The sequence below is a fragment of the Falco cherrug genome, chromosome 8 (assembly GCF_023634085.1).
Source record: "Falco cherrug isolate bFalChe1 chromosome 8, bFalChe1.pri, whole genome shotgun sequence".
Taxonomy (NCBI): Eukaryota; Metazoa; Chordata; class Aves; order Falconiformes; family Falconidae; genus Falco; species Falco cherrug.
Window position 1 is genome coordinate 35159553 of NC_073704.1, and position 14237 is coordinate 35173789.

The window sequence follows — 14237 nt, forward strand, 5'->3', positions numbered from 1 at the left end:
GTAATAAGTGAGGGAAATATTAGAAACATATTTCTTATAAAAATAAAGTTATCCTACTGTACACCATTAATTGCTGTCTTTCCAAAGTTCACAGGGTTAAAGGAGATAGATTGTTAGATGCTTAAATATCTGTTACAATTAAATAGAACATTAATGTCCATTTTAGGATAAATCATAACTTTAATGATTCTGCTGAGACAAATAGGACTCCATTTACAAAACACTGAAGTGCTATTAATGTCTTAAGTAGCAGATCCTGGGTATGCATGTGTTAAGCATCTCCAGCACCTTCACAGTAATTTACAGCTCCTTTATGAATACTTTGCTGGGTATGTAAACAGGTATTTGTTTGAGTCTGGAGTCTGCTGAAACAAAAGCTGCATAGACATGTTCAGAGGAGAAAACAGCATTTTCTGTAAATTACAGACACAAATGAAACTTGCCAGAGAATAACCTCCCATTTTGCATGTGTAAGCCCATTGATTTCCAGGGACCCAAACCCTCTCTGACAGACAAGAAAGCAGCGAGACAGGAAATTATACTGAACTGGGCCAATCCCCACGGACCAGAATCAATCAGATACTGGCCAGGCCTACTCGGAGAAGTGTTGTAATTCTGCAGGAACACCGGACGATGTATTAGCACATTATATTAAAAATGCACAGTAGGATTATACAAGAGTAATTTGGTCCCTTTGTTAGCTACTGGTATTTATAATCAGAGATCTGACCAAGGAATAGTTAGGGAACATGTAGGGAGCAGTTCAATAAAAATCACCTGCTGTTCATATACAGGGTGTTTTGAAATATGCATAACGAACTTCTCTTACAGGTAATATTATCACAGAAATATGAGATAACATTCAACACTTTACATTCAACATTCAACAACCTCTCGGAGAGATAAGATTCAAGAATTCTGAGATACGCTGTCAAGAGTGCAAGCCATTCCCCATTTTTGTTATTACCATCAGATAGCAAAGACTGAATCAGTAAATGACTGTCGATCCAACACATTAATATCTTGGTTTCAATACAAAATGAAATGGTATTTTAAAGCACACTGAAAAGGCAGCATGGCCAGGTGTATGGATGTTGTGTGTCTTTACATATGCAGTTCTAGAGGGGCATTAGAATTTTTTGAAGTCTTGAAGTTTTGAGTAGGTCAAATGTTGTGCACGCTGTGATGCTTATCCTGGGAAATCCTGGGCAAGAAGATAACAAATAGTTACATAGTTGGTTGCTTGATTTTTGGCTAGTTAGGTAAAAATTGAAATGCCAGTTTGGTGACTGTTTAATGTTGCGATCTTGTCACATTTCATAAGCTAACAATGCCTGGATTAGGTTAGTATTTTTATCAAATATTTCAAATAAACTTAAGCAAAGCAACAGGAGATGCTAAAGTCTCAGTAAGTGAAAAATTTGTGTTTGGTTCATTAATTAATCTTCAGTCTAAAAGGTTTTAGGGAATGTTATGTTAGATTCTGATTTTAAATGACAGTTAAAACCAAGGTCTTCAATACCTGTAATTACAATGTTTTCTGAAATAGACGAAAATAACCCTTGGTAATGGGAATGAACCCAAATTTAGGATCCTTCAATAGAAATTCTCTACAATCTCAGCTTAAAATGTTCTCCCCTTTGCCCTCACTTAAAACATTACATACTATTACTGAAACAGTTTCATTTCTCTGTAGGCCAGATGAAAAAATTCTTAAGCATAGCATCAATAACATAAATATTAGCACTTTTCACTCTTCAGAGTACTAAACCCACAATACTGTATGACAAACTAAATGATTTTTCTTCTTTTGGATATTTTTCCTACTTCACAGCTCTTTTTTAGATAAACTGAATGTGGCTACTTAGCACAAACTTGGGTCTGCAAGAAGACAACACTAAGACAATACTGCTGTTAGTAAGGTCTATGATAAAACTTTTACCGATTCAAATGGGCCCAATTTAAACTCTTGGGCAGGAGGAGCAGAGACACCTACAGTATTTGCTACACAGAGCAGTCCAGATGAAGTATCAAAGTAAGAGCAGCATCTCTGGCTGGCTGAGACATAGATTTAAACCACAGGACAGACTAGAGTGAATACAGTGGTATATTCTGTGTATATGTAACATGAATAATTTATTATACCTTACAAGCACAACCTAGACTACAACCCTACTTTAATCACACCCTAGTTTCACATTTAATATAAGGCTAACAGTTTATAAAACGTATTAGAGAAAATGCAGGGAACAAAACCTATTCTCTACAAATTTTAAGCAAAATCATTGAATCAAATTAAATTGAACTGAAGCCCATCGGTGAAACCCATTGGCAAAAGACAGAGAGTCATAAACAGTACATCTACAATACATCAAGATTTAAAGGAAGAACTAATTCTAGAAGTTGTTCTAGCAAAATTTAGTACTGCAATAGAGACAGAATTCAGAAATAAGTTATGGGTATTTTTGGATATAATTTGTCCTTTTTAGATGTCTTAATGCCCAGTTAAGGCATCTTTTTGTAAAAAAAGAAAAATAATCTTTTCCTTTCTCTAACACATTACTGTAATAGTATGCAAGTAAGTAAAGGCAATGCTTATGTGACACGGAAAGTAATATTTCGCGGGTTTTCATTTGATGTAGGTGTAATCTGCTTGGCTACACCAGTTTCAGGCCACCTGTTGCTAATTTTGTAATCAGGTAAGAAAGTAGGGTCACCTGGACAGGACTTTTGGTAGGGAATTAATATTCTAGAAGTATACTCTGATATCAGTTGTGCAATATGTACAGTATGATCTTATCTCATGGTTTTATTAGTACAGCTACACTTAAATCTGTTACATTTTTCTGTTAAATTGTATATGGAATAAAAATATATTTGTAGTTTGAGGGTTAAAATACAATATTATAGTCCTTGACACATAAAAGAAAACATTCACAGCCTAAGCTCCATGAGCAAAAATACAAAAAGCTTTAAGCAGAAATATTAATGTAAGAATATGCATAATCACAAATAATTTTCTCCCACAGTAACAAAATTATGTGTACTCCTGGAGCTGAAAAGTCACCGATAACTTCTTTAAACTTGGCATGTCAGAACAAATGTTACCCCAAGTTCTTTAAGGATTTTTTTCCTAGTTACTATAGATACAATTTGGAAAAAAGTAACAGTTTATTAATTTAGATTCATACTTAATTAAGTTTCTTATTTTTCATGGCAGTCACAATAGCTGCTAGATGAATCAAAAGGCAAAACCAAAGCAACCATTATTAGAATTTGTTTGATAAATTGTGTATGTGGTTAAGTAGTGTCTTTAGTTTTGTTCATATACATCTGTTACTGACTTCAGCAGAATCACAGTTATAACAAAGAACAAGGGTTAGCTCGAAGATGTTAGCATTGTGCATCTTAAAGTAATTAGTTCATTAATGCATTTGAGAGTCACACTAATGTGAATCAGCAGCTTTTCCTGCAGATAGGAACATCTGACAGCAGACCAGATGTGTTTGGTATCCATGAGAACTGGGTGAGATTTGGTAATAGTGTAGAGCAGCTAACCTCCAAGTCGTGGGTTCCAGTCAAATCTTTCCTGTATTAGTAGTAATTTTCTGCATAATTAGCTGGTGGTTTTATCACTGCAGGAAAAAAAAAAGGACTTGGTGATATAGTTCAGTATTGCTAGAAGAGCTAAGACAGGGCCAACAGCATGTGCTTGCTCTCAGACAGGATTCTTCTCAGAAAAAATAGTTAAAAGCCATTTCAGCCTGAAGGTGTTGACTTTGCTGCTGGCTATTCTGCCTGTGTTCTATGAATAAATAAGGTGTCTGCTGCATTCGGTGTGGTCACTATATGTTTTCCTAAGCATTAACTTAAGGGAAAAGATAAAAAAACGTAGTCACAGATTTTGGTCTAAGGAAAAAAAAAAAAAAAGGCTCAGTGCAGAAAAGGACTGTGGTTTTCACAGTGTCTCTGTAAAAGCATTGGCCTGTCATCCCAAAGCAGATCAATAGATAGTTGGTTTTACTTATACTATATTTTTGTATAGAAAGTCTGTACCGTTGTAGCCTCAGGGTATGGGGAGCATTTGTGGTTCTTCTCTGTGTAAGCAGAGAGCTTCCCACCACTGGCATTTCTTAGCTAGTCAGTATGGGGTGTTTTTTTTTTTTTAGAAGAGTAGAAACTCTATCTGACATAATACAGACACTCATCACGAGTCACATCACTTTGAAATAAACTCATGAGTTATGAACCAGAATAATGTTTCCTTGTTGGCAACATCCTAAAGGGAATAACTAAAACCCATTAGTGATATAATAAAATCTGGCATGTCACTTCAAGCACAGGAAATTAGGAAAAGAAAACTAGCCTGCAGTTACACTGATACATTATAAATAGGTGTTATTTCTACATTAATACATCAAATTAGATTTTTTTAAAACTTTAAAAATGAGAGGTTACATATGGGTAGAATGCATTTTCAGTGCTGTGTGTGTGATGAAGGACCAGTCACAACCGTAGCTGTTCTGAATGGCACAAAGACTCTGCAGGTCTAACGGGAAGGTGCAGGGAAGGCTGGTTCATAGGTGCAAAGGACCCCACAGCTGGCATGCAGAAAGGAATGAAACAGCAAGTCCATTTCTTCTAGATGGTAACACACAGAAGCCCTGATAGCCTGGAGGTCAGGCTATGCTTATAAGGCATGCCAGAGCCCAGAATTAGCAATGAACCATTCTGCAGGATAAATGTATTTTCCAGCTGTCTAAGTTTAGTTAACCAGCACTTTAAAGGGTTCAGAATCAGTTACACACAAAAATAAAATGAACTTTATTTATGTCTCTCATGCACCGGGCAATTTAGTTTTTAGATTAACACAGAAGCAAGAAGGGCATTGCTTCTAGTGAAGTATAACTGGAAAACACTATTGGGTAAAAACAACTAAATTGCTATGAGAATTAAATATAGATCAACAAAATCAATACTTAATTGTATAACTCTAGGTCTTTCATTTCAGATCTGATCTCTAATAGGAGATACAAAGTATGTTCACTTTTTATTTTTTTAGTTATTATTTAAAACTCTATTGTAAAGGAAAACTATTTTCTAGGTTTTTAACTTTTAAAAACTTGTTACTTTGTCTGTGTATGTTGATCCCACAATGCTACTGTTTCTTATTTCAAATTCAGAGTTCTAGCAATTTAGACATCCTCCAAGTCCTGTAATTGCTTTGTATTTATGACACAATGTTTCTAAACGGGATACGCAGTTGCAGGATTGCATAGGTTGCTCATATGTAACCTCTGTAGTAGGACATTTTTACTATGTTCACAGCTTCTTGTAAAATAAAGTGTATTGAGATGCAGAGCAGGATTCTGATCACAGATACACTGGTGTAATCAGAAGTAACTTCTCACCGAATTCAATGGTGTTACACAACCAGCCTGCCGTAGGAAGGTGTTACATGAAAAGTGTTGGTTTTGAACTACCGGGTAGTAGCTTTCTATCAGCCAGCCAGGACAGAAGGCAACGGTAGGCTGTGTCGAACGCGAACAATCTCCAGATCTCATTTAACATCAGGTGGACAGGTAACACTCTGCAGTGAAAACAGCTGTACAGTCACATCCAGGAAACCACAAAGGTGAAAGCTGTAACTGCATGACCTCTGCTGTATTACAGCTGAGCTAAAAATGTGATGTTTGAACTTCTTTCTCTTTAAAGCATAACCTTAAATAATAAGATAAGCCTTGCTCTCCCTTCTATATTGTCAGAAGCTTTCATCTATTTTCTGGACTGACAGTAAAATAATTTTTGAAATAATGAATCACTTTTCTTTTTTCTACTTGAGCAGAAATCCCACGATTATTTTGCTGCAGCAGACAATGACATTCTCAAAGACACACCATCAGATTTTCAAGATAAAGAATAAGTGCCAGCTTCTTTTCTTAGGAAAAAATACATTGATACGAAGTACTTTCAAGTTCATTAGTCTGTTCAGCAGTTTATAGGAAAGCCATATATACATAGGTAGGTATCATCCACTTGTGGCACGATGGGAAAAATAACAATGACAACAGAACCAAAGCTTGCCTACTGAATTTAAGTGTCACAATCTACAAATGTATTTTAGTATCACAAGGAGAGCGCTTCTGATAATCCTGAATTGTAAGTAAATTATCTTAGAGGAAATAAAGCTGATTAGCATGAACTGTGTATGATTCATAACTGTTGATCTGGACAAAACAGCTATTGCTTAATGTGTAGGTGACTGTGGCGTTGAGACTCACGTTGTCTACAGCTTGAATTTTTGTGTAGTTTAGGACATGAAAGATAGTTTAGTGAATTGAGCCTTATGCTTTCAAAGGCATCATTTTCATAAAATGATGAGATGACTAAGTACATTCAGCATTTTAATGCCAAGAATATCATCCTCATAAGTATATGATTATTTTGTTGGTATGAGAAGACTGTTTGACCCGATTAGGTATATACCAACCCTCTTTGAACTTTCACATAATTTAATAAACAAGGATTTTCAGGTCCCAGTTTCCAGGTCAGGTAAATCTAGCTTTTTACTTTCTGCTTACTTAGAAACTGAATGCCACAAATGCAGTTGTTTTCTCATAGTGCCTCAGAATGGCCGCTGGCTGCATCAACTGTATGCGGACAAAATTTATTTAAAATGGAAGAAGAAAATACAATTCTAAGTGGCAACACCTTGGAAAATGGTCACAATGCAGGTGCTCAATCAAGCATGTTGAGGGGATTTATTAAAAACCCAATCAATTCAACACCAGTCCTTTCTCCAGAAGGTAAAGCAAGGCCTTGCTGTGTTCACATTGGTGGAATCACCAATTTTGCTTCTCACAGAGGGAATTTACCCACTAAAAGCAATGCTTACTGCAATCAGAGGCTCATCACAAAGCATTAAGGAAGAAATATCCATGGTGAGAAAGGAAGCCGATACTCAGTTTTTAGAACCTGACAGACTGAAAATGAACAAGACATGCATAGGATACACTTTACTTTTCAACATCCTTTTAGCTTTACTTGTAGAGGGAGTTAAATAAACCAAATTGTTCTGATTTTCTAGTGACGGGAAAAAAATTACAGTGAAAAAAAATTCATATTGACAGAAAAGATTGCTGACAAAGTTACTGAACTCTGCTTAACCATTTGAAGTTCAGTGCTATTCCTTGACAGAATTATGCTGAGGGTTACGTTGCCAGTGATAACTGAACGGTACTGGAACTATGCAGTCCTAAGTAACTTCACTGTTCCAGTCTTCATCAGACTGTATTTCACCACATGGCATTTAAGTATACAGAGCTTTGCCCTACTGAATGAAAGTCCTCAACTTGATGAAAGTATGGCTGATTGTTCCAATAAAGAAGGGGCTTTATAAAAAAGGGGTTACAATTTTATCCTAGATTAGAGGTTTGGAGTTTTTTTCTTTAAAAAAAATTGGGATACTTACTCAGAACTGAATCAAGAAGGGGAAAAATATGGTTCAAGAAAAGTTTTTTAAAAATGTAATACAAAATGAGGTTCTTAAAAAGATAGATTCTATCCCACATTTGACTGCAGCAAAAAAATCCTTTCAAACTCAGTAAATGCAGGATCATACTCATACAACATATAATCTCCCTGACATTTTCAGTAATCGGGGTCATTTTTCTGAATGGCTGAACTATTCTCAGACTACTGGTTCCTAAGTATTAGCTGTGTCATCTTCCACCTTTGGCTTTTTTGAACAAGACTATTTATTTTGGTAATTACAAAGACACTTATCCTCTCACTGTCTAGAGATGTCTCAGTTCCTGGTCTGTAATGTCTCTATGTCAGTCACCCAGCATACTGGTGGAAAATGGAACTGCCCTTCAAAACTATACTGCAGATGGTAATTGGTAGAGGATAATGATTTTCCTCACTAGTAATCCTCTCTTTTGAGTACTGGACTAGATTCATGTCAGGTTAGCTTGTGACTATCCAGGGTACATCACCTGACCTATGGGCAAAAAGGCAGAAGCAGCAGATAGAAAAGGAACAACGTTATGTGGCAGCATCAAGAACAAATCAGCAGTATGAAGAAACCATGCAGAAATAATTCTCCCAGCTATGAAAACTGGCTTGTATGTGCACTAAGAGGGCTGTGCTGTCTGCAAGGGCGTTCAAAGAGTATGAATCTCTGCTGGAAGACCTGCAGAGGAAAGTAAGGGAATATCCCTTCTTACAAGTTTAAAAGATGATTCATAGACGTAATTTAAACAAAGGAGTGAACTCCACAGCAAATACTTTTCTCATTTTTAGCCTCTGAGGAGGACAGTTGGAAGACACAAACAATCTTTCCAGACCCATCACTCCACCTCTGCATGACTGCACATTTAGCCACTGTGGAGGGAGCCTCCATGTTGGTGTACACAGTGTGCACACATCAGAATAATACCTTTCCCAAGCTCTCACCAAGCAGAAATACAGAGGTGATAACCTTCACATTTGGAAACGGGATCTTTATTCTTAAAAAATTCTGAATTATCATGCTTAAATCCCACCCCAACAAAAGAGTTTATTTTAGGAGCCTGAAGCTGTCATTTTCCTTTCCACTCCAGATCTTAATCAACTCTTTATATATTAGATGTTTTTTACCTCTTATGAATGTAATGAAAAACCATTGCCTTTTCTTTCCTCTTCTGTGACACCTGGCGTCTGGAAGGCACTAATGACCCGCCCCCCCACCCCCCACCCCGGGTGTGCCCTCCTCTATAGGGATGTAGATACCACCTTCCCTAAGTGAGGGTTAGGGGATGTGGCTGGGCAATCATGCCACATGTTGCATTGGTCAGTGCTTCTGGAGGCAGCAAAGGAAGAGGCCCAGGTTGCCTTCCCGGTAAATCTGTCGCAGCCTGACCTATGTGCATGCTGTTTTCTGACCCTGTGCAATGAAGACTACAAAAGTTGCTTTGTAATCAGAGAAAACTGGGACAGGATAGATGCAAATAATGATGCTGGTTACATGACTGCACTTGCCACCTCTTCTGCTGACATGATGTGTGCTATTTTCAGTACTGATTCAAGCAAAGCATGAAGTGCAGAATGGAAACCTATGTTTAAGTTCATCTGCCATCAAATCCTACATAACAGTACAGTTATTTACATGTACTTTCTAAATTTATGCAAACAATTTATCTTTGCTGTAGGGCAGAATATTTTGAGGGACAGAGACACAACATCCACAAAAATCTGAGCAAGAGTTTCAGATATAGGCTGCAGAACTAAATTAAAGTAGAAGGATAAATCCTCTCATGCAATTTTTAGTTCATTTTAGTACACCAAGTTGTATCAATAAAGAGCCCATAGTATAAGTCAGCTAGAAAATAAATGCTATGAAGGATGTTCCATTTTATGTTGTTTGAATTTGATTAGTGATTAGTCTTGGCGGTTAAACCACATGGGAACAGTAATCAAGGTTTCTCTACTGCAGTTCTGTAACAACTGGAAAACACTGTTGGCTTATGTCCTATACCATGATGGGATATTAACCTAAAATCTAATTAATCTATGAATGAATTACGGTTCTAGAAACATACTATATTATAATCAATTTTAAGTGAGTTCCTAACAGAAGATAAGATGAAGAAAAAGCTGTAAAATTACCAGAGGTTGATAAATTCTGTTTACTATGACTGATGATTTTTATGGAGGATAATTTTACAATCCATCAAACTTTTGTCAGTTCAAGAATCATGCTGCCAAACGTATGCAGTAAATTAATTTTTAAATTTACATATTTATTAAAAATCTTATTGAAAACAGCAGGAAGTAAGCCTTGTTTGAATAATAAAATAACTTGTTATTCTACTGGAAAGAAAACAAAAAACCCACCCCAACCAACCTTCTATTAAGATGATTTTAGAGTAAGGCAATAATTATAAACAGCTACATGAATTAGTTAACCAAACAATGTATTAAATAGCCAGCCCAAAATTAATCAAGAATTTAAAAAACTGTTGGAAGATAATCAAGTAAAAATTGTAATTTAAAAGCTCAGAAATTAATGGCTGAGTTCCAGATGTGCTCGAGGACATGTTTGTTAACTCAGATCCATTGGCAGGAGCTCCTGGATTGCCTCTGAAAGAATGGGGAGCTGCAGGTATGTCTGCCTGTGTGGCTTCCCCACTCAAGGTGCTGAAGAGGAGCGTTAGCAATCTTCTCATGCACATGGACACAGGAATGTGCCCAGTGTGATTGTGATGCTCAGAAAATCATTCTGTGACCTAAGCCTACTCTCACAGAACAGAAGTCCACTGTAAGAAGGTGCACACTGGGTACCTCCTGCTTGCTAAAAGCTGAAGAACCATAGAAACATCTGCTAAACAAGGGAATAAACAAAGACAACAAAGGAGGAAAGACCATGGCACATGGTACGGTGTGGCATAATGCATGAGGAGAGCAAGAACTACTTCCCCACCATTTATACAAGGAAGGACGAAGAAGCGTGCAAAAATGGTGGAACTGGGAAGCATGGTGATATGATCTGAGGCAAGTAAGGCACCTCGGAGACCAGCCGAGCAGAGTCCTTCACTGTGTCTACTTGCAAGGTCTCATTTACCTATCTGCTATGTTACACAGATTTTCTGCTTCACCTTTGATGTATTACTCCACTGCCGTGATTCCTGTTCTGTCCATAACCCATGGACATAGTCCTGGTATCGAAACAGCATGGTAACCAGGTTTCATGTCCTCTTTGTTTCCTTCCCTGGTCTCACTTCCACAATTGCTGCAGTCTTCTTTGACCACTACCATCACTGGGGCCAGCCATTCACACTCTTAAAATACTTTGTGTATACAAAATCCGTAAGCAATGCTACCCGCATCCACCAGAAACAACCTGCATAATGATAACAATCGTGCTTCCCTGCTCAGTCTCTCACTTGTCTCATGAGAGACCGGGGTCAAGGAACAGGCTTCTCATTCAATTTATGGCTTATGGAGTACGTGGTGTATGTTCAAGTAGTGCAGTATGCCTCGTACCTGAGAGAATCTGTGTCATTTGGAGCATCCACCATGGTTAACCAGGAGAAAGCACTACACCTGTGCTTGCGGTGACAACACCGAGAACAGAAACAGGCTGAGATTAAATTTAATAATTTAGCCAGCGGATTAAAATAAATATTGATGAAAAAAATACAGATTGTAACTAATCTCATGTTTACCAGACAACTCAAGGATATAGTCCTGAGCATTGTGACTCAGTAACCATGCGGATTAATCCAAAAGGAAACGAGACACAGGGCTACATGAAAGGAATAGGCAATTTATGTCATAAACACAGACTGTAGATTATTCCTTTGCCCAGCTCTAAAGGATAATAAAAAAGAAACATTGTGAATTAAGTATGGTAATGCTGGGCACCAAGATGACCACTGCTGGAGATGCAGATGGAAGTTCCTGCAGCCAGGAGATTTATGTTAAACTTGCCTCCTCACAAAATTAAAGCAGTGATACACATTTTGATTAACACAGATATCATCTGGCTGTGAGCCGAAAGGAATTTTAGTTAATTTCATATAGAATTATAGAATGGTTTGGGTTGGAAGGGACCTTAAAGACCATCTAGTTGCAACACCCTACCATGGGCAGGGACACCCCCCCCCCAGCCCAGGCTGCTCCCAGCCCCATCCAGCCTGGCCTGGAGCACTGCCAGGGATGGGGCACCCACAGCTGCTCTGGGCAGCCTGGGCCAGTGTCTTACCACTCTCATAGTGAAGTTTATGGGTTTAGATTTGTTTGCTTCATCTTTTAGACACAAGTACATCTGTTTGTGGTCTTGAGAACCTCTATCCTGTATTGTGGTTCAGCCAGTCATACAAAACGTCTCTCACCTGGATCTGGTAGGAAGCATTAGTGGTTGCAAACTCTCTGTGAGGGGCACAGCCTCAATACAGAAAGGAGTCAAGGACAAGTGTGCTGGACATACCTTTGCCTTTCACTTTTGCCTTCCCTGGATTCCAGCAAGGTTTAGGTTAAACAGCTAACAGGATCTAAAAGGCTGGTAAACATCTGTGCTGAACCCACCTGGGCTATAAAAGTCCACACTTAGAATGTGAGGTGTTATTTTGACAAGGCTCTGGAGGCTTCTTCCAAGAAAGGAAGCACAATGAAAATGATATATTGAGAACCTCAGTTCTGTGGGGTCTGACCCCACTATTTGGCTGTGAGAAAACCTTTGTTGGGAATGATCAAAGAAGGAATTCAGTGTGAGGAACCACGACAGGCTCCTGTTCCTACAGTGGGCTTCCTGCAGTGACAGAATAATGTAGTATTTTTTGTATTGATTTGGCTACAATTTGTATATAAATAAAAAAAGTGCATGTGAAGTGATAGCCAGCCACATGAATGGATTTGTTGGACAAATGCTTTAGAAGATTTATTGACCTTACCAGTACAGAAATGTTGCTATAGTATGAACACTGCAAACTATTGTAAGATACTGGTAATACAGAACATGTTCCTATGCCTAAGATACAGATTATAATACTGTTAATGTAATAGGCCACTAGGAGGACTAAAATACAACTGGAATTCATGCAGACACACTGTAGAGCTAATATGCACTCATTTTTTGAATGACCAAAGATGATACAAACAGGAAATTTGGATAAAAATACAGAACACAGCAATTCCCAGGCCCTAGTAGTGAATGAGTAATTTGAGAAGTGTTGCTGAAAATAAAAAGGCATTTGATATTTACTGGAATACAAAAAAAAAAAAAGTGTTTTAAGTGTTGATTTCATTGATAATTTAGATTATTCATGATTCAATTACTTGTAAGAATGGAATAAAAATTTCCTCCATGTGCAGATATTGTTAGGAGCCCTGTATAGACAGCAGGACTGCTGAAGGCGGTACAGTTCTCTACTCATGCAAAACTCTTTGCAGAATCAGGGTGTGAATTTGCTTCTGACATTCCGAAAATTCCTCAGCAGAGGGGTGATGTGTTTGTGGTTAGCCTTGTAATGCAAGATCCCATATTGAGTAAGAAGGCTTGATGAGAATATTAAGCGATAATGATTATTTGCTTAGCGCTGCTATGGGGCCTTCAAAGCCCTCAAAGCAGCCTGCTAACAGTACTGGATTAAATTTCAAATGCAGCTGGAAGGTATTATTTATATTCTTTATTTAAAAATGGGGAATTTAATAGCAAGAGAGGTTTAGCAATTTGAACAGTCAGCCAGAACATCATCCTGATCTCCATAGTCCTGCACTCTTAACTACTAAGCTTGTCACTATTTGAATATTCAGTTTTTTCTTTGCAGGCAAGAAATTCTCCATGGAGAGACAGAGGCCTGTATTATTCTCACTAGAGAGCATCTGAAATGCTCTTCAACATACAGGACCTGGCATTTTATCCAGTGTATGTGGTAGTTAATCAAATGTTTTGCACTGAGTTCAGTAGACTTTGGATCAGACTCTTGATGCATTAGAGAGATAAATTATTTAACTTACTGAGTTCCCCTAGAAACAAAATATTGAGCTGCAAACAAAGCTAACAAACACCAAATGGGATACCATCTGCTGCAATGAACAGAACATGACCAGTTTCCCCCATGCTTGAGATTCTTCCAAAATACAATCTGAAATAGGTTTGTTAAACTCCCAACTGTCTCACAAAATTGGCTTAGCACAGGTTAGCAAATGCTAATGCCACCAGCAACAGCAAGACAGACTCTGGTATATCAGTTGGGGTTGTCTATCATTTTATTTCTTTGGACAGCCCTGTGTAAAAGCTCAGGGCTTTTCTGCTATCCAAAGCCTATGGAGCTTATGGAGATGATCCTGTTTGTGCACTGTGTCATCGGGCCTGCGGACACTGAACAGTTTCTGCCTCTGGGTAAATATGAATGGTCATTATCTATATAATGATGCATGCATAAATCTGAATTCTTCTGTCCTTTGATATCCAGACTCCATGTCTTACAACCTTCTGGAGGAAAAGGATATGGAGGCAAAAAAAAAGCTCTATCTCCCACAGAAATTGCAGGAGGTACCTGAAATCCCAAGTACAGTGCATTCCCTACTTGGTATCTAAGTTTTTGGCTGTGGTGGAGAATGTGTGGCTTCCCAAACACTTTCACAGGCACAGACACTGCTGAGCTAAAGTGCATGTGACACTAGCGGGTGCCATCAACATGTGCCCCCTTTCCACTTAGAAAACATACTAACTGAGCAACCAAGTAGTTTTT

The 14237-nt window shown here is 37.9% G+C and overlaps 1 protein-coding gene across 8 annotated transcripts in view; it reads right to left on the reverse strand.

The window, feature by feature from the left end:
- NCKAP5 (NCK associated protein 5) overlaps window positions 1–14237 on the reverse strand; it is a 245331-nt gene that overhangs the window by 762 nt on the left and 230332 nt on the right. For 2 of the 8 annotated variants that reach the window (XR_008733527.1, XM_055718345.1), the window contains one exon: window positions 11–3635. The exons of the other annotated variants lie outside the window; for them this stretch is intronic. Coding sequence is in view for 1 of the 2 variants with exons in the window: in XM_055718345.1 (XP_055574320.1) it covers window positions 3633–3635 (3 nt within the window). In the remaining variant the exon portion in view is untranslated. Of the gene's footprint in view, window positions 1–10; window positions 3636–14237 lie in introns of those variants that run through there. 8 annotated transcript variants of the gene reach the window in all.